At 30.3% G+C, this 27234-nt stretch overlaps 1 protein-coding gene across 1 annotated transcript in view; it reads left to right on the forward strand.

Annotated features, from left to right (window-relative positions):
* Positions 1 to 27234, forward strand: part of LOC128989477 (uncharacterized) — a 198734-nt gene that overhangs the window by 14973 nt on the left and 156527 nt on the right. The window contains exon 2 of the mRNA XM_054411371.1: positions 6353 to 6398. Coding sequence (XP_054267346.1) covers positions 6353 to 6398 — 46 coding nt within the window. The remainder of the gene's footprint in view (positions 1 to 6352; positions 6399 to 27234) is intronic.

Here is a 27234-nt window from a genome sequence, read left to right on the forward strand (position 1 = left end):
GTTTATAATAAAGTCAGCTAGAACACACTTTAGGCACTTTTTAAACTATACAGTTTAAATTTAAACTACCATACAAAAGATTTACAATACCTTTCTTTTATCATTAAATATAAAGCAAAATATCAACCAATATAATTTGACTTTGAATAGATAATTTTATAGTTTATAATCATGTCAACTAGTTCATACGACTTAAAGCCCCAAAGCAAATTTGCTCCAGAAACATGATTCCCGCATGAGCTCCGGACTATTTTCACTTAATTAAATCTCTCGTAGATCCCAAAGGAAATATGTTTACTCTACCACTTTGCCCTCTGGATTTTCTTATTAGTTAAATCTAGGGTAAATTTTAATTTACTCATTCTCGTGTGTCCCCAGTTCATTGTTCAAGACTATCTTTTACTGAGATTTTCCTATTTGAACTAGTTGTTCTGTTTACAAAACTTATATCATAAACTATACCTTATAAAATTTGTATATGAAAATAATTAGCTTTACTAAATATACATAAATACGTATTCCTAATTTATTCCACGAGCTTCTTAAGCTACAGACTTTCTAAGCTGGAAAATCAGAAAAGGCAATGGTTGTATATACAAAAAAATATTTTTGAAATAATAGTATTTTCCATCACCAGAGTTAAAAAACTCTTTTTGTCACGAAGGCGAACACGAAGCTGAAAAATGATTTGACTACTTTTGGCTCATCCGGCGAACTATTGTATTTTTCACCCTACCGCACTATTATCCAGGTTAAATCAATCAAAAAATTAAAATGTTTTATATTGGTTTTAATTTTATAAGCAGAATTGATCCCATTGATTTTCTAAATAGTATTTACTGATAATGTATGCATTTAACTATCTGACTTAATTAGGTATCCGAAGAAAACTGAGTACTACAAATATTACTTCACCAATTATATAAGGATATCAAACTTAAATTTCTGAAAACATTTTAATCTTTCTATTAGTTTAAAATATCAACAAGGGTCCTACTTGTAGTCATGACATGACTTTTCACTTGGAATTATATAATTTGATATGATGTTGGAACATATAAGTTGGAATGTGTTCGCTGGTTGGCATACGAATGTGTAAAAATCTATAACTGATTCTATTACAAAATGCAACATAAAAAAAATTAGTAGACAAAGTTAACAAAGGAATAATATAAAACTGATATCTCCATCTCCTGTTGACCACTGTAGTAAGAAAAAAAGTTCATTTACCATCATTGATAATACTCAAATTATCAACATTGATAGCAATTTAATAATTATTTATCCAGATGTATATGCTACTGGTAAAAATCTTAACATAATAATTGAAATAAACTACTTCCAATTCTAATTACATCTAAGTTAAATTTTGAATTGTAATATTTTTAATGGAGCTGTGCGATTTATAAAAGGAAATCTTTCAATAACTTGTCATCCCAATCAGACAAAGATTTACTGGCCACTGAAAGCTGTTTTGGAGAAATTGGAGAAACGCTATTGTTGACATTTCTTTAGTTGAGATATTATAGAAAGTAAGATGAATGTCTTTTTAAGATGTCTACTCGTAATGATTAAAAAGTGGAAAAGAACTTTAAAGCAAAATTTAACATTTTTCTTTTATTGAACTCCTCTTTCCACAATATTAATCAATATTATTAAGGTTTATAAGTCTTTACTTTGTACAAAAATTTCGTGTACGATATTCCATGTATATATCTCTTACATGCATATTATTTTATTAAATTTACAATACCTAAAATAATTCACAACGTCATGGTACAGTATGGTTATCCATTTGGGCCAAAGATAGAAGTTAGTTTTTTTTTAATTTTAATTATTTTTGTTTCAATAAAAATGGCTCTATATTTTTACGAACAATTATAAAGATTTTCACTTTTTATACATTTAAATTCAACATGAAAATGTAGTTTCAGCTTATAATTAATTTTTACTTCTCTATATCTTTTTTTGTGTATCTAAACATGTTTTTGTAAAAAATTAACATATTACAGTATTGTTATACCACATATGTTAAGTGAAAATACGAAAGGAATTAGTTTTTCATCTGGTTGAGTATTAATCCCTAGATGACTCTTTTTTATTCGACACAAAGATTCAATGAGTTTTGTAACATTTAATATGTTACAAAATATATTTATTTGAGTGAACCCAAATTCAGAATTTTAAAAGTAGCAACTTTAAATCATACATGATAAAGATAGAGTGCGACAGTCGGGTCTACGATTTTATTGTGCGACACAATCGATAAAATAACGCTCAGAGAAACAATCCAGTTACATTGATATTGTGGTGGTCGTGAATAATTTAAAGTAAAATAGGTTTATTAGTATTTTGGTTGACTGTCGAACGAGTAGAAAATTTAAATATAGCCCTCTATGTTTGTCTTTAAACGAATTGCCCTTATTTGTTGTGACATCGGGGTAGGTAAGACCCGCATTGGAACTTAGAACCCCTCCAAGATCATCCTTAGTCGTTGCGCCAAGATTTTATCTCCACATTGGTTATTTTATTTAACTAGATCTATAATACTTTTTTTAGATAACCCTTTTGCAAAAAAATCATCTTCTCATTCCCTTGTTTATTATGAGTTGAATCTATTTCTTCATTCCTATATGATTTGAAACGCATTTAAATATTTGACTTTTGCATACTTAGGTAACTGGGTTATCCACTAGGGCTGGCTGTAACATTTTGTTTGTTCAAGTAGTCGAATAATTCACTTTCGAAATGTGCCAATGTTAATTTTTATTGCCTATGTTCGTTCAGTTTGTAGTTTATCATAACATGATAAACAAAATTTGCTATAGTTTAGATAGAGTAATATGATTTTTCTGTGTGGTGTGTTAATAGAACATTTCGTACCTAGGGCCGATAAAAGCTACATAGCTTTGTTGTAGCTTAAACTTAACTACGAATAGTTTTTATACAACTTACTACATCCATTGACTTTTGGAAATATAAGTTCTAGCATAATGCAAAAACTACTATTCAACGCGAGAGTAAACAACCTACGTTTCAGCTAAAAATATGTAGTAAATGTTTCTGATTGCCACTATGCCTACTACATATAAGTGGCAGGGCGTTTTTTCTGTTCAAATAGTCTCAGCAGTGTGTAAATTAAGTCTTGAAACAAATATATATTTTTAAAACCGAAATCGATAGAAGTATTCTGTTTGTGGCAATAATTGTTTGAAAGGTTCCGCAATTTTTTACATCAAAAATATTTTAAACCCCCCCCCCCGCGGGTGACTTATTTTTTTCAAATAGTATCCCCTATTGAGTGTCAAAAGAAACACAATGACGCAAATCCGAGGTGAATATCTCACTCCTAACCAAAATGGTGGTTATTCCAAAATGGGTGCTTTTCACATAAATCAAATGTTGGAATACCCGCCATTTAGGCTAGGGGTGAAAAATCTACCTTGGGTTTGCGTCATTGTTTTTCTGTTGACAACCCTTTCAAAATGAGGGGTCACTCAATAGGGTTTGCCTTTTGAAAAAAAATAGGTCACCCACTACCTCCTACCCTGTTAGGGGGGTTAAACAGTGTTATTGATGTAAAAATTGCGGAACCTTTCTAAACAATTATTGCCACAAACAGAATATTTCTATCTATTTTGGTTTAAAAAAAAAACAGATTTGTTTCAGTACTTAATTTACACACTGTATAAAACAGGTTGTAAAAAAACTCTCACTCCTTATCCGGGGGGGGGGGGGCTTTAGAATATTAGTAGTTAAAGTAAAAAAAAAACAATATGATATGAACGATATGATATTCTGCACCATATTGCTTGCAACTATTATCTTGGAACTTCTCATTACATTCTAGAACTTAAAGAGTGAAATAAAAACGTCTCCTGCATGAGTATACGGTTGTTTTTATTAATTAACTCTTTTGATCTACTAAGTTTAAATCCTACAGTGTATAGAGGGTGTACAGGTGGAGGTGTAAAGCCTGTATCAGAGCATAATAGTAGCACAGATAAGCACTATAATCATCATGGGACAGCCTACTAACACGCCACAGCGCTACACAGGTCTATGCCTGCACGAGCTGCGAGCTATGAATTATCTTCTATAATCTGCAGCAAATTTAACCTGACAAATTAATTTCCACACCAATTATATTAAAGGAAACTTTTAAAAGGAAAATTAACAGAGTATACTGTTAAAAAGTATCCTAACAATTTGTATAACAATTTTCTATGTCAAATCTGAAGGTTTTTTGTTTGATTCTAAGTAGAAACGATTTTGGACTGTAATGCATTGTCATGGCACTATCAATAATGACGATGTAAAACAAAAGGTTTACTTTAGATCTTAATAAAACCAGTGTTTGTACCATTACAATACAAAATACCTCAAAAGTCAGCATAAATTACAAACATGAAACGAAATACAATCGGTGTTTAAGTTTAAAGTCAATTCACAAACACAGATGGACTGCCATAAGAAATAGCGTGGAATCCTTTAAAGTGATAAAATATCGTAATTGGAAAAGCTTAACCTTAACTCTTTTATTATATTTTATGTGTTTTAATACAACAAACCTGGTCTTGGTATTTCTTGCAAATAAATATTCTAAAAGCGCTTTTAATGTTTGGTTTTTCTATAGACCTTTTTAGAAAGATTTCCCATATAGGTAATAAGCTATTACCGTAGGTTTCATGGTAAGACTTGAACCCAGGACCGATTTACTTTTTCATTTTGATGTCCCTAGAGGCCAAAAACACAATCAGTTCAAATTCATATATATAGGTATTCATATATATAAATATGTGTGTGTCCGTTAGCGCGATAACTTAAGCAAAGATTATCCAATATTGATGAAATTTGGTACAAACATGTAAACCTACGTTTATTCGAATGAGTTCACGAACCATTATAACCGGAACATGGGAAGAGGGGCTTAGGGGGGTTTTCCCATTTTTACCCTATAAACAAAATATTTTGCAATTTATTTCAAAACCGTTTTGTAAAGCTTAAAAAAGAAATGATTTAGTCTATTAAATCGCTGAAGTAAATTTCTACAATAATCCCTTGAATAACATGTAATGCTTTTGTCATTGCTATTGTCGGATATGTCTTCCTATACCGATCGCAGGTCCACTGAACGAAGCACCTTGCGGGAAGGTCGGCGAAGACGTTATTCCAGGGACTCCATTGCCATCCTCCCCGGGACCTTCACCATCAGACGACGTAAGACTGCCATTAAGTACGTCTCTGGAGGAGGAGGACGAGGACCAAGAGGACCAATTAGAGGACTCTACAGGAGGCATTCCTCCATACGTCGATAAAAATGTTAGTAGAGAGCAACAGAGTGAATGATACTGTTTAGATACAACATCTAACAACTGGTATGATTCCAATGATTATGAATATTACGATAACTGATTATAACAAATATGGCTCTTTGATGACATAATGGCCATTATGGGAATTTTGTATTAATTCTTATTTACATTTTATAATAATATAAGAAATATTTTGTTTTAATCATACACATATCAGTTTTACCTTGGATTGAACTGCTTCAAAGGCAGTACTTTTGTTGTACCCTTAACGGTGACAGAGAAAATTAAAAAAGGCGTAATTTAAAATTCCAATGTAATTCTTAAGGAGCAAATGAAATTTGTTGTAGTTTACTTGTTTATGGATTTGTTCATAAAATTTGACGAATTTTTTTATTTCATCCTGTACTATTGACCTATGGTAAAAAAAACACGTTTTACCTTCCCCGTAGCAGCAAACCTAAGCACTCGCTAAATCTAATATTATTTAAATTTGGAATAAATATGTCTTAATATATAGTAAAATATTTTAGTAAAGATGTATTCAGACAGGTCGAAATTCACTTAGTCTGCAGGTTTTCTGCGGTGGGGGTTTTTTGATGATTTTACAGTTAGAAGATGAAAAATGAAGAAACACTTAAAGTATACTTGATTGTAACACAGTATGCTCCCGGGAGCGTTAGGATTTTCAATTATGTTCCAAGCAGCGTTTCCCTCCTTGGAGAGTTCTTTACAACTGTGGACAGTATGGTTATAAACTGTGTGTCTGGACCCATGGTCATATCTCAAATATTAGCCCCAGAAAAAGAATATTGTATTTCATATCAAACTAATCGGCTTGTCAAACTAAAGCTTGTCATAGCTTGCTTGAGTAATTATATTTTGCCATCTAAGATAAGTTAAAAACTACATATAAAATGCCTAAGCATACTATAGTCAGATACTTACATGCTTTAAACTTACTACAGTGCAGATTTTGGAGTACTCGCTAAAATCGTTTAAACACCATGATAATTTTTAATTTTTTTTTTCTGTTGCAGTGGAAGCAGCGTTGGGGAGTCGTAACCAAACTGTCGCCTGCTGCAGGTATTTACATTTTAAAGTTATTTGCATGCATAGCAAATATTTTTACTATGTATTTATATTTCTTGATGAAGGAATACAACATAATTTATCAAATGTATTATGGTCAAACTATTAAAATTGTTCTAGTCCAATGTAATATGCTTCACTAAAAAAATCTGTTTAAAAGTAGCAAGTTTAGTTATTCAAATAAGTGTTGACTCCATCGAAGTCATATGTTAATTGCTGTGAATTTAAATTTCAATTCAAACTCAGTAAAGGTTTGTGGGTAATTTGTTGAAATAATTGCAGCCAGTGAGGGATTTGTTTACATATAACGCACTATTATTTTGTGGTTTTGTTTGAATTTTAGCACACCTAAAAGGTGAATTCCTCGTAAGGGGTTAACATTCTGAATCGCACGGTTCAGCGTATAGGTGATTTATTGAAATGGGTCGAGTCCAGCAGACCAGCTATAAAAACTGCATCTCAGACTGTGTGGGTCAAAGCAATTCCCATTTTAAATTGTGTAGACAAACAAATTACCTAGTTACATTTACATGATCCTGTTATAAAAAAACCTCCGTTTGTATAGCAATACGGATACAAGAGGACACAAGAACCGTACTAATGATGGGATAACATTATTTAATTCTTAATGTTTCTAAACAACGATTAGGGCCAGCTGTTAATGATATTTACCATTGATTTGGTAATTTCAATGCAAGAAACATTTTTAATTAACATTTTGGTGCTCTACCTCCAGCTGTGTAAATATTGAACTAAATATTTAAATGCTAACCAACTATTTCAGAAGATTCTAAGAAATACTAACGAAAATTGAGAACACGTTTTTAACTGTTAATACAGTTTCTATTTGGTTCATTGTAAATACACATTAAATTCTTTGAAATGCCTTTATAATTTTATAGAATATAGTTTAAAGCATTGAACGTTTATTTAAGGTCTTATTTTTGCTTTTAAAACGTATTAACTTCACTTTATACCAATTTAAATCTATTTTAAATCTTAAACGTGCATTTTTCACTTTGGATTGAGTATGTCCTCATTTTCTTTGAATCAATTAAGCCAACTTTAATCATTTTACACCATTTCATCGTTTTGAGGCAGAACGTCGGAGTTTCACAGACAAGTCCCGAGTCTGCCTTCTAGCGTGACTGGATGCAATGTACATCTAAATATCGACACAACACAGGCCGGGCTATAACACTTGTATTCAGACTGCTACGCATTTCCGCTGTGTTGCTGGTAATGGGGATTCCTGAATGTAAAAGTCGTCTTAAACTAACAGAACCATCTTCTTAAGTCGTAAAACCATTGGATTATCGGATGTGGAATAACTTAGATGTTTAAAAGCTCACATAATTATTATTTAAACCTAGTACTGTATTACACGTTTTATGACGTTTTTCGTTCATTGCCAAGAGAGGTTACTCTCTCTACTAAGTTTGTGGAGGGGGGTGGATGGTTAAAAGGTTAAAAGTCAATACTTTACAAACAATTTAAACACTACTGAACCTAACTTGGAGTTACTTAAGATTTGATTGGCCAATTGCCATTTGCCTAAGACATTTGTGGAGGATTTAAATGATAGCACAATCTGTCTAGAGGTTAAAATTTGATAATTATTTACTGTAAACTGAGTCTAAAACCGCACTTAAAAAAATGACAGATAAATTAGTGGATATTATAACATAATCTTAACTAATCTTATACTAATAAATAAAAATTAATAATCTTATACTAGTCAATATTTCCGTATTATTATGGAAGTATTTGAATATATACTATTTTCTCCCATTATTAAATAAATACCCTCTCAATAAAGGTCTGGAGAAGGAGGACGAAGTGTGTACTAGTTTCTGTTAAGGATTGTTATTCATTGATATATTTTTTATGGTTATTAAATGGGTAAACAATTTATTGGAACAACCTTTGCCAAATTCCATCAATATAGATCGAAATGTTTCTATGACTTTACTAGAGCAAACACAAGTAATAGAGCAATTCTGAGAGTGAGTTTGGCCATTTACTTGAAACACTTGAAGTAAACATTGAAAAGTTAGTGTGTTATGTTTCTTCTTTGTACAACTTACAAGCTATGCCAACATTGAAATATTTAGCTGTTTTTAGATATTAAGTGTTGTATCTAACTACAAATTAATAGTTGAATGTGAAACATCTAACAGGGTATCAATATGTTTGCAAAATATTTTAAGGGTCGGCGAAGTTTTTTCTAACTTAAGATAATATTTCTTGAGAAAGAAATTTGTGGAATAGTATATTCAAAATTTAAAAAATAAACTTAAAAAGATAAATTTTAGTGATTTTTTTTATGTCAATCAAAAAAGTTATATCCATTTGGTTTATGCCTGTTTTTTAATGAAAACTTACCAGCTTTTTCACCTTGTATATTTTGTATTTACAGGTTTCTCATTAACAAGCTACATTCAAAGACTATGGTGTCATAGCTTGAGTTTATATCCATAATTCTATTGTAAATTTAGACTAAATCACCCTGCTTTACGACATTTAGTTGAAAAACCAAAGAATGTAGTGTTATTTCATTTTAAACATTTAAAACAACACAAGATTTATTTGTTTTAAGTGTTATAAGACGTTTCTTTTATTTACTTTCCGTATTTCATTTTATAAATAAAGTAAAATTTCATTTGACTATGGAATGTCAAACTAGTTCATTACGACGAAACTAATTCTATACAATCATGATTGTACACATTTTTTCTTATTTAAAACTTGAATCTCAACACGAAGTTGCACATGGTGTTTGACTGGTCTTGTTTTTGAACGGGGCTTCAGTCATGGAGCCCCGGGTACGAATCCTGCCGATCACAAATGACTGTAAACTGTAAGATTACCTTGCAACGAAGAAGTAATTAAACATTACTTTACCTATCTAGAAAAAAATTAAAAGTCTTTACTCCGAGGAGCTTCTCTATATTGATAACCTCTTGAACTGTATATTGTGAAAAAAATGTGTTTGACTTATTCTTTAATTGTAGAATATTTTTTTGGTAAATATTGATCACTATACAGAAACCTAAGACGAAACCGAATCAATCGCATCAAACCCCGGAACCGAACGCTGCTTAAGTTTAACTACCATTGGAGAAGATCGGCCATTCCAGTAAATCAGCCTCACACGGGTCTACTGCGTCTCCCTGGTGTTTTATAAATCTTCCATTGAATTTTATTTGTAAATATCCAACTGTGGAGATTACAAGCATGATTTTAAATGAATTAAATTTTAATGAATATGGATTAAAAACGTAAAGTATATAGAATGTATCTAGTTTTTCAAACTACTTATCCACCATATAAGTAACTAGTGCGACAATGGACTACTTTGCATACTGTACAAAGGCAATGTATTGATTTCCGTGCAGTGGTAGGAACAAATAGTTTCACAAATAAAAAAATTCTTTTGCAATATAGATTGTGTGACAGCCACCTAGAAGTGCACATAATTATTGAGTACTATTATAATGTATAATAACTGCCGTGTATAATGTCTAATGTATTATGTATTATGTATGTCTAATGTACATTATTATAAATTATTATAATTAATTATTATTAATTATTATAATGCTGCGAACGTGTGATAACGAACACATTGTACGAACGTCTGTGTCTATTAGTGTATGGCACTAATAAATGGATCAAGACTACTTCACAGGACTTCGGACTTCAAAAGAGTAAATTCTGGCTTAAAACTTAAATTATAATACATCTGAGTTTTTAGTATATCAGCAAATAATCCTGAAAAAATAAATCAAATTAATAAAGGGCATATTATTGGTAAAATAACCCTAAAAAGTAAGATATAACATTTATTGTTTTGTTTTCAATGAAATTAGATATGTTGATATTATTTGCAAATGAGCCTCTACTAAAAGAAATTCTCATAATTTTGTAAAGAAATAATTAAAAAACCAAGGTCACTGTTGGGAAACTAAGAAATAAAGATGGAGAAATTATATTTTGTTATCAAGTCCTCAAACTGTTTAAGCATGTGATCCACCTTCATATTCTGTAATATTCGATAAGCTGTTTATAGCGTACATTTCCTTCCATCAAACTCTCCTTTGATGCCCCTACTTTGATGCAAAATTCAATAGACGTTTTATTTTATAAATGCAATAAGACCACCGGTCAATACTGATGAATAAACCAGAAGCCTGTGGGAATCAAACATCAAAGAAGAGTTCAAGAACCGAGTCATCACTATTGCATTATTTATTTAAGTTTTGGGTATCCTTTTTAAATCCTTCAGCCAAGAATACGAGCAGAATTCAGATTAAGAGTTTTTAATAACTATTAACACTTTCGTACCCCACTGAGACACATGTAAGCTAATTTCCATATACACTTTAGATGAAACAACATGTTTTGAGAATGTAAATACATATACATGTAAGTTTGTTTTTCTTCTGTTTGGGATTATTCAATATTTTTATTTTAATGCAATTTCTTACCCAATAAAGGTCAGCCTGGTTTAAAAATAGAAAAATATCCTTCTATCCAATGTACTTTTTATGTTTTAAATCCAGGTATTTTTGAGGAACTATTAAAGAATTCAAAATTATATACAAGTACTGGTTGTTGTACCCGTTCTTCGCAACGGGAAGAAAAATTGTTTCATAATCATTGAAATAGATTTAGAATACATAATCTATCATAAAGTTTTAGATTAAATAATCCTACCACATAGTTGTGTAAAATATATTTAATTTCATTGTATCAGCTGTCTGATATTGTGAAATGAGCATTTGGCAGTTCTGATTGTTTACATTTAAATGTCAACGAAAAGGTAAACATTGTGAATTTTCTCATGCTTCCATGGAGACCAAATAATATTTACTTTTGAAAACCTCGCCTCAAAACTTTGGGCATTCAAAGGGCGTAGCACGAGAGGAACTCAGGGAACTGAATAGGTCTATGACATTTCTCGATATGTGGACGATCTTTGTGCGTAATTTTGGGTGTATCGTTTAAGTCAAGACAGCTGCCCAGACAGACAGGCAGACACCACCTGAATTTTATAATAATATACATAGATGTTTGTTGTCAAGTTATGTGAACCTTGTTAACACATTACCAACTATAAAATATTTTATTTTCAGGTTGATAATGTACTGTAATAGTTATTTGTGTAACTAGTGGTGAAAGTGGCACTTTGCTGCACACGAGAGCAATGTTTACGCACGAGCCGCAGGCGAGTGCGGAATGATCTCGAGTGCAGCAAAGGCCTTTTTCACTCGTGTTACACATTATATTTTTCCTACAGTCACTATAAAGCATATAAATAATTAGTCTTTCAAACACTATACAACACGTTTTTAGGTTTAGCTGGCAACACAAATGGTGCCCTAGAGAAAGTAGTACCCGCGGTCCGCATCACTCCGCTATTTTTCCTCGGCAAGAAATGTGCTCCGTGTTTTGAGAATATAGTTCCGTATGTTTTTGTAATTTGAAGTGGTTTCCGCGCCTAAAAAAATGCTTTAAAGGTATTTTCTTGTTTATTAAGATCGTAGAATTGTTTTAAAAACGTTTAAAAGAAAAGTCCAGAAAGTTCAGAAATACCGAAACTATAAACACGAAATGACAGGTTAAATCGTAGTTATAATAGTCAATCAGCTGCTCATAGTATTATTATCTTTAAGTGTTGCCAACCTATTTCCAAGCGTACACGGATTACGTGCATAATAGAACCACGCAGTTTTGTGTTGTTTTGTTGGAATCCTGATGTGCGGCAAAGTATAAACCGTACGACAAAGTATAAACAGTACGGCAAAGTATAAATATGCAGCAATTAGCAGCTTTCCGTACTATAAACAGTACAAGGAAGCCAACTTTGTCGGGTGACTGTAGGAAAATGTATTTTTCAATCCATAATGCTTTACTTTTTGGTGGGAAAAACTCTTGATTATTATGAAAAGCTCGGATTTACACTGTTGTAAGTTATTGTAGTGAGAATTGTGTTTCTACTGCAAACATGATTTGCTTACTAATTTATCACGTATTTTTAACCGTTATTTTTTAAAGACGAAAATATGTTTTAAAAATATTCTACATGTTTGAATTGTTCTGGTATTCATTAAGTATATTTCATGGACATTTTGTTGCGGTTTTACCAGCAAAGTATAGTAATAAGACGACTACGTGAATATCACAAACCATTCCTCAATCAAACTCACGAGGTATGCATAGTTTACAATGACGAGTTCTGGGGTTTAAGTAGTCGTACAATAAAGCATCTCGAAGTGCAGCCATTAGGTAGAGCCATTAGAGTAAAAGTTCCAAACAATGGTTTAGTGTTGCGAGTGAGATGTTGGATCCAGCATTGAGCTCTATAACAAGAACAGCTTTTATACGACTGATGGTTGGTCAAATGCCGTTATCGTGATTTAAATGGCTATCACCCATTTATTTAAGATTAAATTAATTGATATCCATTGCAAATAACGTAACATTACAGACTTTAGTTGCTTTTACAGTATTATAAATGCATTAATGTATCAGAACTAATAAATAGCTTCTTCCCACAAGATTCTTTATAAGAAAGGGTGTTAGAAGAAAATTGTAGTTGTAAGTTGTTTTGGCTCTTTAACCGAGTTTGACTATGATATCGTATTAAACGTATCACTACTAGCGAATTATTCTTAGGAAACGACTTAAACCTTTTAGTCGTTACACTATACTAATTCTGTTTTAAGAAACTATAATATTGCCATATCGAGTTTAGTGTTACAATTGGAATGAATCCTATTGTATTTAAAATCCCTGATTAGACAATATTGGTTTATGCTCAAAGAAGACTTTTCAGTTTTCAACATAACAAACACATTAAAAAATAAAATTATTTTAAATTTTAAAGGAGCAAAACAACTAATGATAAAATAATTTGATAACAATTTTTGGGCATCACTCCCCTTATGGACCAGAACACAGGCCTTGTCATCACATGTCATTGTACACACTCAAACACGCATTAATAAAAATACAAAAATAAAATCACAGACTTTTTAGTCTGTTCAAATCATGAACTGAGATGACTGTGTTCTCCTGATTTAAATAAGGTGAGTGATGCCCAAAAATATTTATCTAACTGCATTATTGACCTCACCTAAAAACCATATCGTTTAGAAATAAATTAACTAATAAATAGAATGACAAGTGTAGTTTATTGTCTAAAAATCATTAATGCAAAGTTTTAGTAAGCAGCTAAATTCAGTTTACTTACTTTTACAATATTCCATCTTAAATAATTGCTTTACGCTCAATAAGTGCCTTGTGAACTACATCGTAAAATCCCAAATTGTACTGGTGGAAATTGAGTTTTGTTCTGCCTACACGCAAACTCCAAACATTCCTAAAATTTCCTTTCACCATGAACATTTGCCTAAATACCTTGCATAACTTCATTATTTACAAGAAATCTTAGCACCTAAATCTTAATTTAAACCACATCAATAGTTGATCAATTTATTTTTTAATCTGAGTCTTATATATTTTTTATATTTAGATTACCATTTTTATACATTTAACTTTTTTTAGTTTTTAAATACTTCAAGTTTGTCATATTGAATGTACAAGGCTCTTGTTACTTCTCATATCTTATTACCATGCCACGTTTCATCAAACGCTCCTGTCTAAACCTTCACAAAACATTGCTACAAGATTTGACAGGTTATACGCAGTCAAGACAAGTTAGCTGTTTCTCGTCATATGAAATTACATGCAACATGACACAAACCTATTGTATCATGTTGTTACAGCTTTACCAAAATATATCGTTAGAATAAACGTATTGTGTAGCCCTTTTGTTATATCATTTTGTAATTGGGCATCCATCTCTTGAAGGATTGTAGTAAACACTAGTATTTTTGCAAACATTTTTTTACGAGTACATAGAACAGAAAATATGAAGTGTATTATTGGAAAAACTACTATGGCCACCAATATAAATTTAGATTTATCGCACAAAGATGCTGTATTTGCTAATACCATAAATTATACGTACTAAATCGTTATTGGTAATCTTCTTTCAGTTCAAGTGACTTGATAAATCCTGATTTATAGTTCTTAGAAGCACCTACATATAAAAAAAACATTCTTAAAAAATATATAGTTTTTAATTTGTAGGATGACAAACATAAAACTGAATAAATGAATTAATTTATATATAGAAACCACAGATTTAGAAATCAAAATCCAATATTACATTTAAAATAACACTTGGAATACTATAATAGAGAAAATCATTCAACCTCTTCACCTTACGTATAATGGGCGAGGGTTTAGCAGTCAAGAAGAAGGAAGCTGAACAGATTATGTTGTTGGTTTTCTGATAGTTGAAGCGGAAAAGCTCCCCTCATCCTTTCCAAATCGCTTTGACCCTGTAATAGGTTTGGGAAAGATGGTTCTGCCAATATTCAGGTTACATTTACTTTCTCTTAAATTCTTGTTACAGTGGTTTGGTTTTATTTACAAAAATTGGAAATTAATAAGAGCTATTGCAACTATTATGATTATGTGCTCATTTAACACACACATATGTTTACACTTAAATTGTTTTCTAAAAGACTGTAAATACATTAAAAATAAGGTAAGGGGTGATTGATGTCAATTAGACACTCCAATCATCATCAGATCTAATCGGCGAATTATATTTAATAACTTATAAATATGCTGATTAAGAAGTTGTTTTTTAAATATTTATATTATTCATGTATGTTTGACATAGAGCGTAGTTTCATTTTGTATTTTATATCATTGCTTCTCCAAACGATTTGAGAAATAAAAATTTTGGAGAGAAATTGAATATTATCTTTTACAATGGATATGCATTTTTGAAGTAGACGTCCTATTTTGTTTGTACAGCTAGGCTGGTTTTATTATAACAAGAATCAATTTACCGTAATTTTCTCCTCATCAACTGGTACATATTGTTAAACTGAAAGTCTTACTTATAACGTATTTTATCTGTTAATTCCGTAACTGTCATATAACAACTTAAAACAGAACTTAAACTTAAACTTAAACTTAAAACTATGTTTAACATCTTAGATATTAACAAACTTATGAGGGACTCATTAAACTTAGGTTTTTTGTTTTTGCAAAAACGTAGCTGGGCCATTACGATGGAATATTTTCTTTAGTATAAATATTCAATTATATTAGGTAAACAAGCTATCTTGACTTTTATTATTTGTTTACGGTTTCTGTAAAACTGTTTTATTTATGTGAATGATTTTGTGCTTGATATTTAGAATGCCTTTAGACACTATTAAGTAAATTACTGTACAAATCTTCATAAATGAAGTAAGTTTTTAATAAAAAGATATAAAACAACACAGACATAAAATATTATTACAAAAAATTAACCAAATTACCTTTTTTGAAGTTTTAATATAAAGAATAATGAAGAATTATTTATATTTCCTTAAAAAAATAAAACATTCAACAAAAATAGTATTTCTTAGAAATTAACCCACCACATGATCAAGTAGTTGTGGTAAGTGTACACAAAAACGTATTGTTATCAACGTAAACATACAGTTTTATATCATAAAATTTATTATAAAATCATAAAAGGGGGTTCGGTACCTCAGAATTTAAAAAAAAAATTATATTTTTTTATATTTTTATATTATTCTCGGTTTTTTTCTGATTTCAGAAACATATAACTTATAAGGGTTGTTGCCTTATAAACAATAGATAAAATGTTTCGAAAATAATGCAGCACTCAGGTTTTAGCTCCAAAAAGAGATTGAGTGAGAAAAGTGAGAGTGCGATTAAACTCGTTTTTCCGAAAGTTTTTTTTTTTTTTATATAAAATGTACCTTTTCTCAGGAACTATTAAAGCTAGAGCCCCGAAATTTTAACCACTTATTTATTAGGTGTAACAGATTATTTTAAAACATGGGTTTTGTTCTAGTTAGGTTTTAACTGATTTTAGGAATGCCTTATTAGTAATATTAGTAAATTTCATGACATTTTTTATGTTTAGAAAAAAAAAATTAATACCTAAACGTTTATACATTTTTAAATCCCTGTGTTACATTGTTGCTAAGGTTACCATAAACAACCTACAAAAATTGCATTGTCATAGTTGCTATGGTTTTTGAGAAAAGGTACATTATGTTAACATTGCTAACATAGGGGGTACCGAACCCCCTACTAAATTTGTCACTCCTGCTACTACCTGTATAGTTACATAAATTAATATACAGTATATCTACTTTCAAAATTTTATCGAAACTATTTGACGGCCTAAAACATAAGTAATGTACACAATAATTAATTAATTGAATAAAACAATGAAATTAAAATAAGAATATAATTGAATTGCATTATTTTACTGTTGTAAAAATCTAAGTTGTATGACAATATGTGTTAGTAAAAAAGCTTATGTATCTTTGATTGAAGAAACTCTATGTATTGCTAATTTTATTCTGAGTTTAAAAATTGTACTACAATCTTCAGAACAAACACAAAACAAGTTAAAATTAGCAGCCGTGGGTTGTAAAAGCCATTGTAAAGAGGTTAATTGCGTAATAAATTAATCAGTTAGGCAGCGACTGCAGGCCATCCTTTGTAAACTAGTTTTAAATATACGTTGTAAACTCATTTCGAAGGGTTAATCGCATTATTTTTTTGTTGAGCCTGTACAAGTTTTTGAATGATTTTTACCAAGCACTTATAGTCTTTATACATCGGTTTATGATTGTGATTTCTAGGCAATATTTTTATTTCAAAACATTACAACGTAAAGATATTCAGTTACGAATACATTAAAAATATTCTGGCATTGCAGACCAAACCCTTCAACGGCATTTGGGCATCCTAACTGAACTTAGGACGTGCCACCAGCCAATTTAGTCATGTGAATAAATTGGTATGAATGCATGAATATTCCATTACTACTGTCTAACGACAATTCATAGTAATTTGATATTAAAATTAAGAATGAAGCCTTTTTTTACTATACAATTTTATATTATTACTGTGCAGTTTAAAGAGTTCATGTGGAACGGTTTTCGTTCATAAGTAAACAAATAAACAATACACAACTATAAATTGTAAAACTTATTGTAAAGGGCCCGCAGAATAAAATAACCTTTAGTTTTTGGATTTGGTTTAAGAAAATATGGAGCCATAAATACACAATTCCATCCTAACTTGAGCAGCACGCATCTTGCCCAAACCTATTATAGGGTCAAAGAGATCCTGAAAGGATGAGGGGAGCTTTTCCACTCTAATGAACAGAAAACCAACAACATAAGCAGTTTAGCTTTTACTATTGCATAACATTAAGTATCTTGTTGGCAATATGTATAAATTAATCATACCCTTTATAGTTTTTGTTTCGTTATAATACCTCAAGGTTGTGGTTATGGATCCCATTCCATAAGTATTTTAATTAATTTTATGGTTATTTTCGATATTTTTGTTTTCTTTTATAACTTAAAAAACTAGGTTGAGTTAGGTTCGGAGGGTTTTCATTGTTTATTGTACACATTTTGCTGCTTCAATACCACAAAAAAGTAATTCAATCAAATGTTACAATTTGAAATTTATCTGTACCAAAACAGAAGTTCCTAAAATAATATTGTTTCAAAGCACTAGCTGTTAGCTGTGTTAGAACGTCACCATGTAATAGCGAGTTTTAAATCATGAGCGATTTCCTTCGACGCCTATTAAAACATTCTGTTAAATTATTCATTTGTTCGTTAAATTCTGCTTAACAAGTTTTATGACGTAATAAATCTTTCAACAATTCGAAAGCTTTTCTGGACTGTTTTGTATGATTTCCGTTATTATTATTGTGTATTGGATGTTTCTATGCGGTTTTTTGTCAAACCGTGTGTAAAACCAGCGTACAATATTGTTTCCTAAAATTAATTTATACACATATGTCTTACTATATACTGTAATATTTTAAAGTTTTCATTTATTCATCATTATTTTATTCCATATCCACTCTAAAGCCATTCTATTCTGCTATTCTGTAAAATCTGATTTTAAACCCATGTTTCACGTACAGAAGTTTATCATATAAGCATACAGTACACAATAAAGCGAATAACCGTGTATATGTGAAACTTCTGACTGTTCCAATCAAAAATTAAAGTACAACACAGTATTAAAATGCTTATGAAAATTTAAAATCTGCACCTAACAAAAATAATGAATACAAAAGGATATGTTTTTCAAAGGATATGTTTGTTTTGGTGTTTTCTGTAAGTTATGTTTCTATAAATGTACATTTCTACTTATGTATTTCTAAAGTCTCTTGTTATAAAATCTCTAGTGAGTGTGATTAATGTCCTATTTTCCCTTCTTTCCACTTTGTGCTGCCATTATACGAAGTGTCCCATAATAGTCCCCTCCTGGTTAATTTTTAAACGGCTGCATATATTCAAACGAGCTTCGATACACGTTACTATGGTAATGTAAAGTACTTTTTGAGGTATTTTGAAACTCACCCCCAACCCCTAAACAGGGGTTGTTGGGGGTAAATTTTAAGTTACCCACAAAAAGTACTTTACGTAACGTGTATCGAAGCTCATTAGAATAGCAGCCTTTCAAAAATTAACCATTTTTGTGATTTCTTGTAGTCTTCTTCTCAGTATTTTTCTTGTTAGTTTTTCAGACAGATAGTAGTAAGAAATTATAGTTACAATAGAACTTTTCACGTTCACAGTGATGACGAAAGTGTCCAATACAAAATCGATATCTTGATAGCATATCTTATAGTTCACATCATTATAATATGCCTTGTATGAAAATGGTATATTTATCTTTGGAGTAATACTAGTCATTACCGTTAATGCAGGGGAGTTAGCCGTGAATAACATAGCACTAATAGTATTAAAAAAGAATTATGTAGATTAATCCCTTACCATTATGACTTCTGTAAAATGTATTGGTTGGAAGAAAGCGAATATATTTTTCAAATCAGATGATTAAATTAAGAGGTAAAACGTTTTACAGCCAAAGCATGCTTGATTTCACGGTTGTCACTTTCAATATAATCGGGAGTAACAAATGCTTTCTGCGAGTTAAACAGATTCGAAGTGGTTCTGAAAAACATTTCATTGATTATAAATAAACTGGAAAATGCAAAATAAACTTCGCTGTAAGGACAGTGACTCGGTTTACAATTTGACTACAATCAGTGTAAAGATTTGCTATTTTAAAATGCGAACTGCTTTTTATATCAGGGCAGAATAGTTATAGTTTTCAAAATAGATTATGTAATATAATTGGAGAGAAAGTTTTAAAATGTTTTCAATAAGTTATGAGTATCAAGTATAGTTTATACTTTTTCTATCATGTTAATGAATCAGGGTATACAAACACATTTTAGGTCAGAAATATCATTATTAGATTAATGTTATTAAATATACGTCTGTCTAACATCCTTTAACTATGCACCAAATTTGGAATAGTGTTCGTAAATTGGGAAAATGTCTCTATAACTACTTTCAAAATACGTGTAATAGCAAAATATGTTTGAATAAATCATAAAAAAGAGATCAGGAATAATACGATCGTATACTCCTTTGATGTTTGGTTCTCAGAGATTTCTGTTTTATTCATTACTGTTGTTCACAGTTTTCATTGCTTTGTAATATAATGACTTTTAAGATAACCTATATTGGTTCATTAGTTGATTGAGTAATTTGATGTTATGCATTTTGTTTTAACTAACGATGATACAGATAGTAAACTATGTTTATTATTCAAAATTGTCTAGTGTTTAAGGGCTTAAGCATTTTGATTAGCGACCCTTTCTATCATATGTGATTATTTGTCTAGCTTTTTTTAACAAGATACCATTTAACAATCTCCTCCCAAAATCCTAATAAAACTTACTTTTTTTTCAAAGTAAAAAAATATTATGTACCGAGCTATTGTATGGTACACAGCTGGTTAGTGGAAATAATGTTTGTTTCACGGTACGAAAAATATCTCTTTGTTATATTTGTAATTATTTAAGGTTCTCAGTTACCCTTTCTCAAATGAAAATCGCTATACCAAATTAGTAGTTGTATTAACGTGTATTATTTGTTTATTTTTTTCAATAAGCATAAAATTCTATTATAATTAGATTATGACATTAACTAATTAACACAAGGGAGTATGTTTTATCTATAATAATAGTATAGTTTTTTACCTTGATTTAGTTTGATTTATTTATATTCCTTATGTGTTTTATCAGTTTATATGTCCTCTGTTATTCTTGTGATTAGGGATAAGTGATATATTTTTAATAACCCTGGATTATGCAATGTTGGAAAGCTTTAAAAGCTTAAACTTATTATTTATAACTACTTTATCAAATCAAATAGTGCGATTTGAAAAACTTAAACTAAACCAGTTTCATGAGAATAAAAATATATTTTTCTATTTGACTTACAGTATCTATTTAAAAAGACACCAAACTAGCACGTTGATAAAACCCAAAAGTAGAGCAATAGAAAATAGGATTGCTGGTATATCAAATTATTGATAATAAAAACCAAACATATGCTGTAGCTTTGGCCACAGAATCAAGGGAGTTTAAAAAGTACTTTTTCCCCGAACAAATAGATATATAGGCCTACTTTAGATAATAATTAATTTGACATAAACAATATAATTTACAGCTCGCAGATTTAATTGGAATTAAGTTCAACAACAAAATACACACTATCTGCACATACTGTGAGCACGATTTTAATTTAATTGCTTACAAAAGCTAATTACAACAGATCCAGTACAGATGTCGTGTAGAAGATATTACAAGTATGAGACATTACAGTAATGTGACTATCTTTGTAATCATGTTTCTCGTCTTCGTATAGCTAAAGGTAGCTTTCACATGATACTTTACCTGTTAAGGTGGCGTGGTGTTTTATGTAAATGATAGGTTATACAATGTTTATTTTGAACATAACGCGATGGGATGAGTTGCAGGTTGACAGCTTATTTAGTAGCGCCATGGAATCGTGATTATCAGAAGTGTTCATCGCTAAAGGCAAAACTACATTAATATTTAAAAGGTAAGAATTGTTTAATTAAATACAATAAAAATACAGGGTGAATAAAAAGTCAAGACCCCCCCCCTCTAATATTTTTCCAAGTAAATATACAGAGATATCCTTTTGCTGGTCGAGCAATCTTAGCAGGAAGTTTCATTTTATCATTTTGAAATTTTTGAGTGCCCCCCTAAAGGGGGGATTTGGGGGTAACTCAAATATTTTAAATGTAAACCCCCTTCAAGTGACACCTCATTTTGAAGTGTTCACAAAAACGTAAAGAATAGTGAAAACTAGAGGTCGCTATCTCTTCTCTATGCAAAATGGTAGCCCGTCAAATGTTGTGGAAAATCAATGGTAAAATTGTTAATATTGGCTGCCATTTTGGATAGAGAAGAGATAGCGAGCTCTGGTTTTCACCATTCTTTAAGTTTTTGTAAACACTTCAAAATGAGGTGTCACTTGAAGGGGGTTTACTTTTAAAATTTTTTAGTGTCCCCCAAAAGGGGGGTTTTGAGGGACAACTAAAAATGGCTACCATTTTGGATAGAGAAAAGATAGCGACCTCTAGTTTTCAGCATTCTTTAAGTTTTTGTAAACACTTCAAAATGAGGTGTCACTTGAAGGGGGTTTACATTTAAAATATTTGAGTTGCCCCCCAAATCCCCCCTTTTGGGGGGACACTCAAAAATTTCAAAATGATAAAATGAAACTTCCTGCTAATATTGCTCGACAACCAAAAGGATATCTCTGTATATTTACTTGGAAAAATATTAGAGGGAGGGGGGTCTTGACCTTTTATTCACCCTGTATACGTTTGTCTCTATTTCCGCGGGTTTTTTAAGTTACAGAGACAAGATTCATGTTAGACATAACTACAGTTATCTGTTTAACATTTCTAAATTAAAACAAATACTTACATATTTTAAAATGCTTGTTATAAGGCAGAACTCACACAGGGAACTTTAAAATGCAATTGTTACTAATCAAAAACATAACAACATAAAATATTCGTAAGATTTTTGAGTTTTCACAAGAAAATGACGTAATCAATTTTAAAAAATTTTCACTGTTTACACATTAATGGACATGAATTTAAGTGACCTTCATTCGGGAAGATATTATTTAGATGTGGCAAGTGTAGCTGTCACGTAATTCTGTGTGTCGGATGTAGTTTGTTCTCTTCACTTTTTAATCACTTAATATAGTTAAAAAGTGAATTTAAATAAAAGAATTTGTATGGACAACAATTGGTAGGGTAAAATTATTGTTAAGCTTTAAAAAATAAGGTATCAGACTAATAAGTAATAATGTATATACATTATCAGAATAATGTATATTTATATTATTAGTAATATATGTTACATCCATACATCCATATTTTTTGTAATAATTTACCAATATCAAGTAACATATTTTTGCTTATTTTTCAACTGCCAGATAAAATTAACACAAATGGTTTTATTTGCAAGGCTAAATTGGCTAACGGCTTGACCTAAGTACAACTGGGACGTTCACATAACGTTGAAGGTTTGGACTGCAATCCCTTAAGACGTTAGCGTAAACATAGCTGAATATATTAACCCTTGGTGCCAACCATTTAAATAATAAACGGTATCAGCATTCTGACACATACTTTCTCCCATAAGTTTTGTCAACAACCTTCATCATGTGTAAGCGGTGAGAGTAAATATACGGAAATGGGATTTGTACAATTTTGATCAGAATTTAAAGGAATATTACATAATAAATTTTTATCAAAATTGTTCGGGCCATTTTTGTAAAAATCCGATTTTTTCGTTATTTTATGGGGTTTTTATGGGAAAATAACATAATTTACAATAACTTTTGAACCGTAATTTTTACAGAAATGGGATTTGTACAATTTTGTTCAGAATATAAAGGACTATAACATACTAAATTGTTATCAAAATCGTTTGGGCCGTTTTTGGGAAAATCCTATTTTCCGTTATTTTATGGGGATTTATGGGAAAATCCCCATTAAAAATCAAAATTTCAAAAAAATAAAAAAAACTATCAAAATTTTAAGGATCATAACATACTATGTTAATAAAAAAAAATTTTTTTTCTAATATCCTATTTTTCGTTATTTTATGGGGATTTTTATGGGAAAATTGCATAATTTACCATAACTTTCGAACCGTAATTTTTAGAGAAATGGGATTTGTACCATTTTGTTCAGAATTTAAAGGGCTACAACATACTACATTTTTATCATAATCGTTAGGCCATTTTTGAGAAAATTCGTTTTTTCCGGTTTTTTATGGGTTTTTATGGGAAAATCCCCATTAAAAATCAAAATTTCAAAAAAATGAAAAAATACCTGGAGATACCATGGGTTAGAACCTACATACCAAATTTCATCGAAATCGGGTCACAGGTGTATTCTCTAGCTCTGTACACATCCAGACACACACACACAGACATCACTTCGAAAACCACTTTTTTTGGGTCCAGGGGGACCCAAAACGAATATATCCACTCAAAACTCAAACTCGAAAATTTTGACGAAAACAATACTTTCTCCATATACTATGGTATAGGGGGAGAAAGTAAAAATAAATACTATTTTACTTGTGATTTTTGAGAACTTTTTATCACATTGTTAACTCATTTTCAAATTATTTTTAGATTAAGACATGAATGTTATTGATCGATGGTGAGACCGACGATTTAGAACAAATGAAATATTGAAGAAAAGTTCAAAGTATAGAGTTTTATAAATATTACATTCAAAAAACATTTCTATATATCAGATTATGTATTATTAATATTTACTAAGGTATTTAAATAGTTAGTAAATGTATTACTATGCAAACCTGAAAGAGTCTTTTTCTAAATGTAATTATAAATTTCAAATAATGCATTTTACTTTACAGAAGCAGTTTAATATAATTCACAAACCAGTTTATAAAGGATGGCCTCCAGTCGCCGCCGCCGTCTAGCTGATTAATTTATTATGCAATTAACCTTTTCACAATGGCTTTAACAAACCATCCATGCCTGCTGATTTTAATCTGTTTTTGTGTTTGCATTGACGGATCATATTAACGTAAGCATTAAAATATTTAAATGATTTAAAGCGTACAGCTTAGAATAAGGAGATAATAATAAATTATCTCCTGTAGTAGTTACAGTACTACTAAAACATACATTTTATTAATTATGGAAATAGGAATTTAAAAACATTTATTTAACAAAAAAATGTTTACGAAGAAATATTAAGTTTGGGGAAGATAGATGAGCTACACGACTTCGAAAATGGAATTATAGACCTAAATTGATATTCATAACTATTTTGAGTAAAAAAAAACTTCTTCGAATAGGGGTATTCAGTTATGACGGTTTACATAGACAAACCGTTTTCAAACAGCGAGAGGCGCAACAATGGAAACAGCTGGTAATTAGATGATATATCAGCTGACTGAACTTTGGACACCAGGGAGGACGATGACAAATGTGCAAACTGGCTGACAACCTATGGGAGAATCTTTGTTATTTAAAAAATGCTCAATGGCTGCATTAGTAATAAAGAACGACGTGTTTTTGACTCGGATTACTTTAATTAAATAGTTGGCAATTTTATTATAAAATTAAATTCATTGCGTGATGATATGGTTCCTCAACATTGGAAAATTAGGAACCTAACTATTCGATCTCAATTTGTTAAAACAATTTTTTGCATATATTGTATATTACTTGTCAATTGTTCATTTATTATATTGTTGTATTGTTGAATGATTAAAGCTATATTAAATTGATTTGTATTGATAACCCGTTTATTTTATGACACATGAGCTGAGTTAATTTGTTTCACACTATTGTGAATTAATACTTGTTTGAACTCCAATGACTTCAATGTGTGAATTGTTGTAATATATATATATTTAAATCGTTTATCAATGTTTGGTTGTAGGATATAATTATTGCTAACGAGTTTGTTATAATTAAAAAGCAATATTTAATAATAAAAAATATAATTAAAAAAATATTTAACCGTTCATTTTAGATTGCCCATAGTTCCCTTTCAAATTAATCCACATTACTCAAGGTATTTCTACATTTATTGTTTATCTTTAAAACGATATATTACAGTTTACCTCCTTTTTAACACTATTCAATGTGTTTATTGAGTTATTGACGGTATAGGTGCGTTTTAATACGTTTATTGTTTTAAGTAAATACGGTCATATGAATAAAACATTTTATCAAGACCTATAGAGTCTTAGGAATTCTCAAACATCACTAATGTTTTTCAATATATAAAAACACCAAACAGTTTTGGATTTTATATAGCTATTAAATTCAATTTTAGGTTTTTTTATAGACAGTTGAATTTTTTTCAAACATAATAATACTAGACTATGCATGTATGAAATTTAGCTTACAAGATTGATTTTGACCGATCACACTGGTTATCATTCTAACGATAATTAGTTAAATAACAGTATAATATTACAGTAACTTTGTAATACAATATTATAATATTGTATTACAAAGTTACTGTATTTTACCTTAACGATATCTCTAATAAAGACAGCTATATCCAATCAATTAAAAACATAAATATTTTTACTCGTCGTATTACCGGGAATGTACAACATGAAGAGCAACATTTACTTCATTTAGGCAAACTCATTAGTGGTTACAGGGGATTGCAGTTTTATGACGTCATAACCTTCAATATTTCAACGAACGATAACAAGGGAGAGTGTTTGATGACGCAGTCAAGTTAAATTTAACCTTTGGCATAATTTGTTAGAATACCTTCAAATTGTTTGTTTTGAAACTAGTAACACGTTGTCATCAAACCTTGTGTAATATTTATGTGATATTTTGATATAATTTTTAATAATTGGTTAAGTGAGTAAGGTTTTATTTTTCCATGAAGTTTGAAAAAAGTTACTTTCAAAAGCCTAATTAGATTTACAATCCTCCAAGTGATATATTGAAATATAATAAAGGTTGCTGTAAAAACTTTAGTCAGCATTTTAAACGATCGATTTTATACTATTTAGCTGAGGAATGTGTATAAATATTCACATATGTTAAATAGTTCATATTTTAAAAATTGAATAAAAGTAATGTTGAAAATCAAGAATGTTAAGAAAGAGAACGATTTAAAATGCATATAACTGGAATGTTTTTATAGGAAAAGGTTGGTTTTTCTAAAATATTATTACAATAGAACCTACAGTTTTTTTAAATATGTATTAGTCGATTAATTGAGTGGAACCCGTGTAAATATACAAAAAAAAAATACAAAAAATAACATAATTTTTTATACTAAAGGAATATTTGAATACAAAACTCAGTTTGTATTTCAGCTTGGCAGTATTGGCTGGTAAAGCACATTTGGAACCATGTAAGGACTGCGTGCAAGTCAATCCTGCCACAATTTCCTGTGGGACAATTGGACGTTTTACGTTGCCAATTTTAACAAAAACATCGTTCTTTGATAGGATTTTACCTAAGCTTTCCTGTTATAAAACTGGTAAATAACCTGACCAAAACTTAAACAAGTAAATTTAAAATCTAGTCTTATACTGGTTCAAAAATTTAATACGAATAACATGTTTAAGAGTGACTTGATAGTATCGAAATGACCGCAATCCTCTCTGATAGTTGTCATGGGATCGTTTATAAGGATATCTGCTTACTTTGAGCACTACCAATACTCATTGGTAATTTTCCTTTATATATGTTTGGACAGTCATACCACTGCTAAGAAGATTGAAAAACGTGTGCTTTTGGGGGTTTCTGCG

This window comes from Macrosteles quadrilineatus, unplaced genomic scaffold (genome assembly GCF_028750875.1).
Source record: "Macrosteles quadrilineatus isolate MER2022 unplaced genomic scaffold, UCM_ALF_1.0 Scaffold_3__2_contigs__length_128488019, whole genome shotgun sequence".
Classification (NCBI taxonomy): domain Eukaryota; kingdom Metazoa; phylum Arthropoda; class Insecta; order Hemiptera; family Cicadellidae; genus Macrosteles; species Macrosteles quadrilineatus.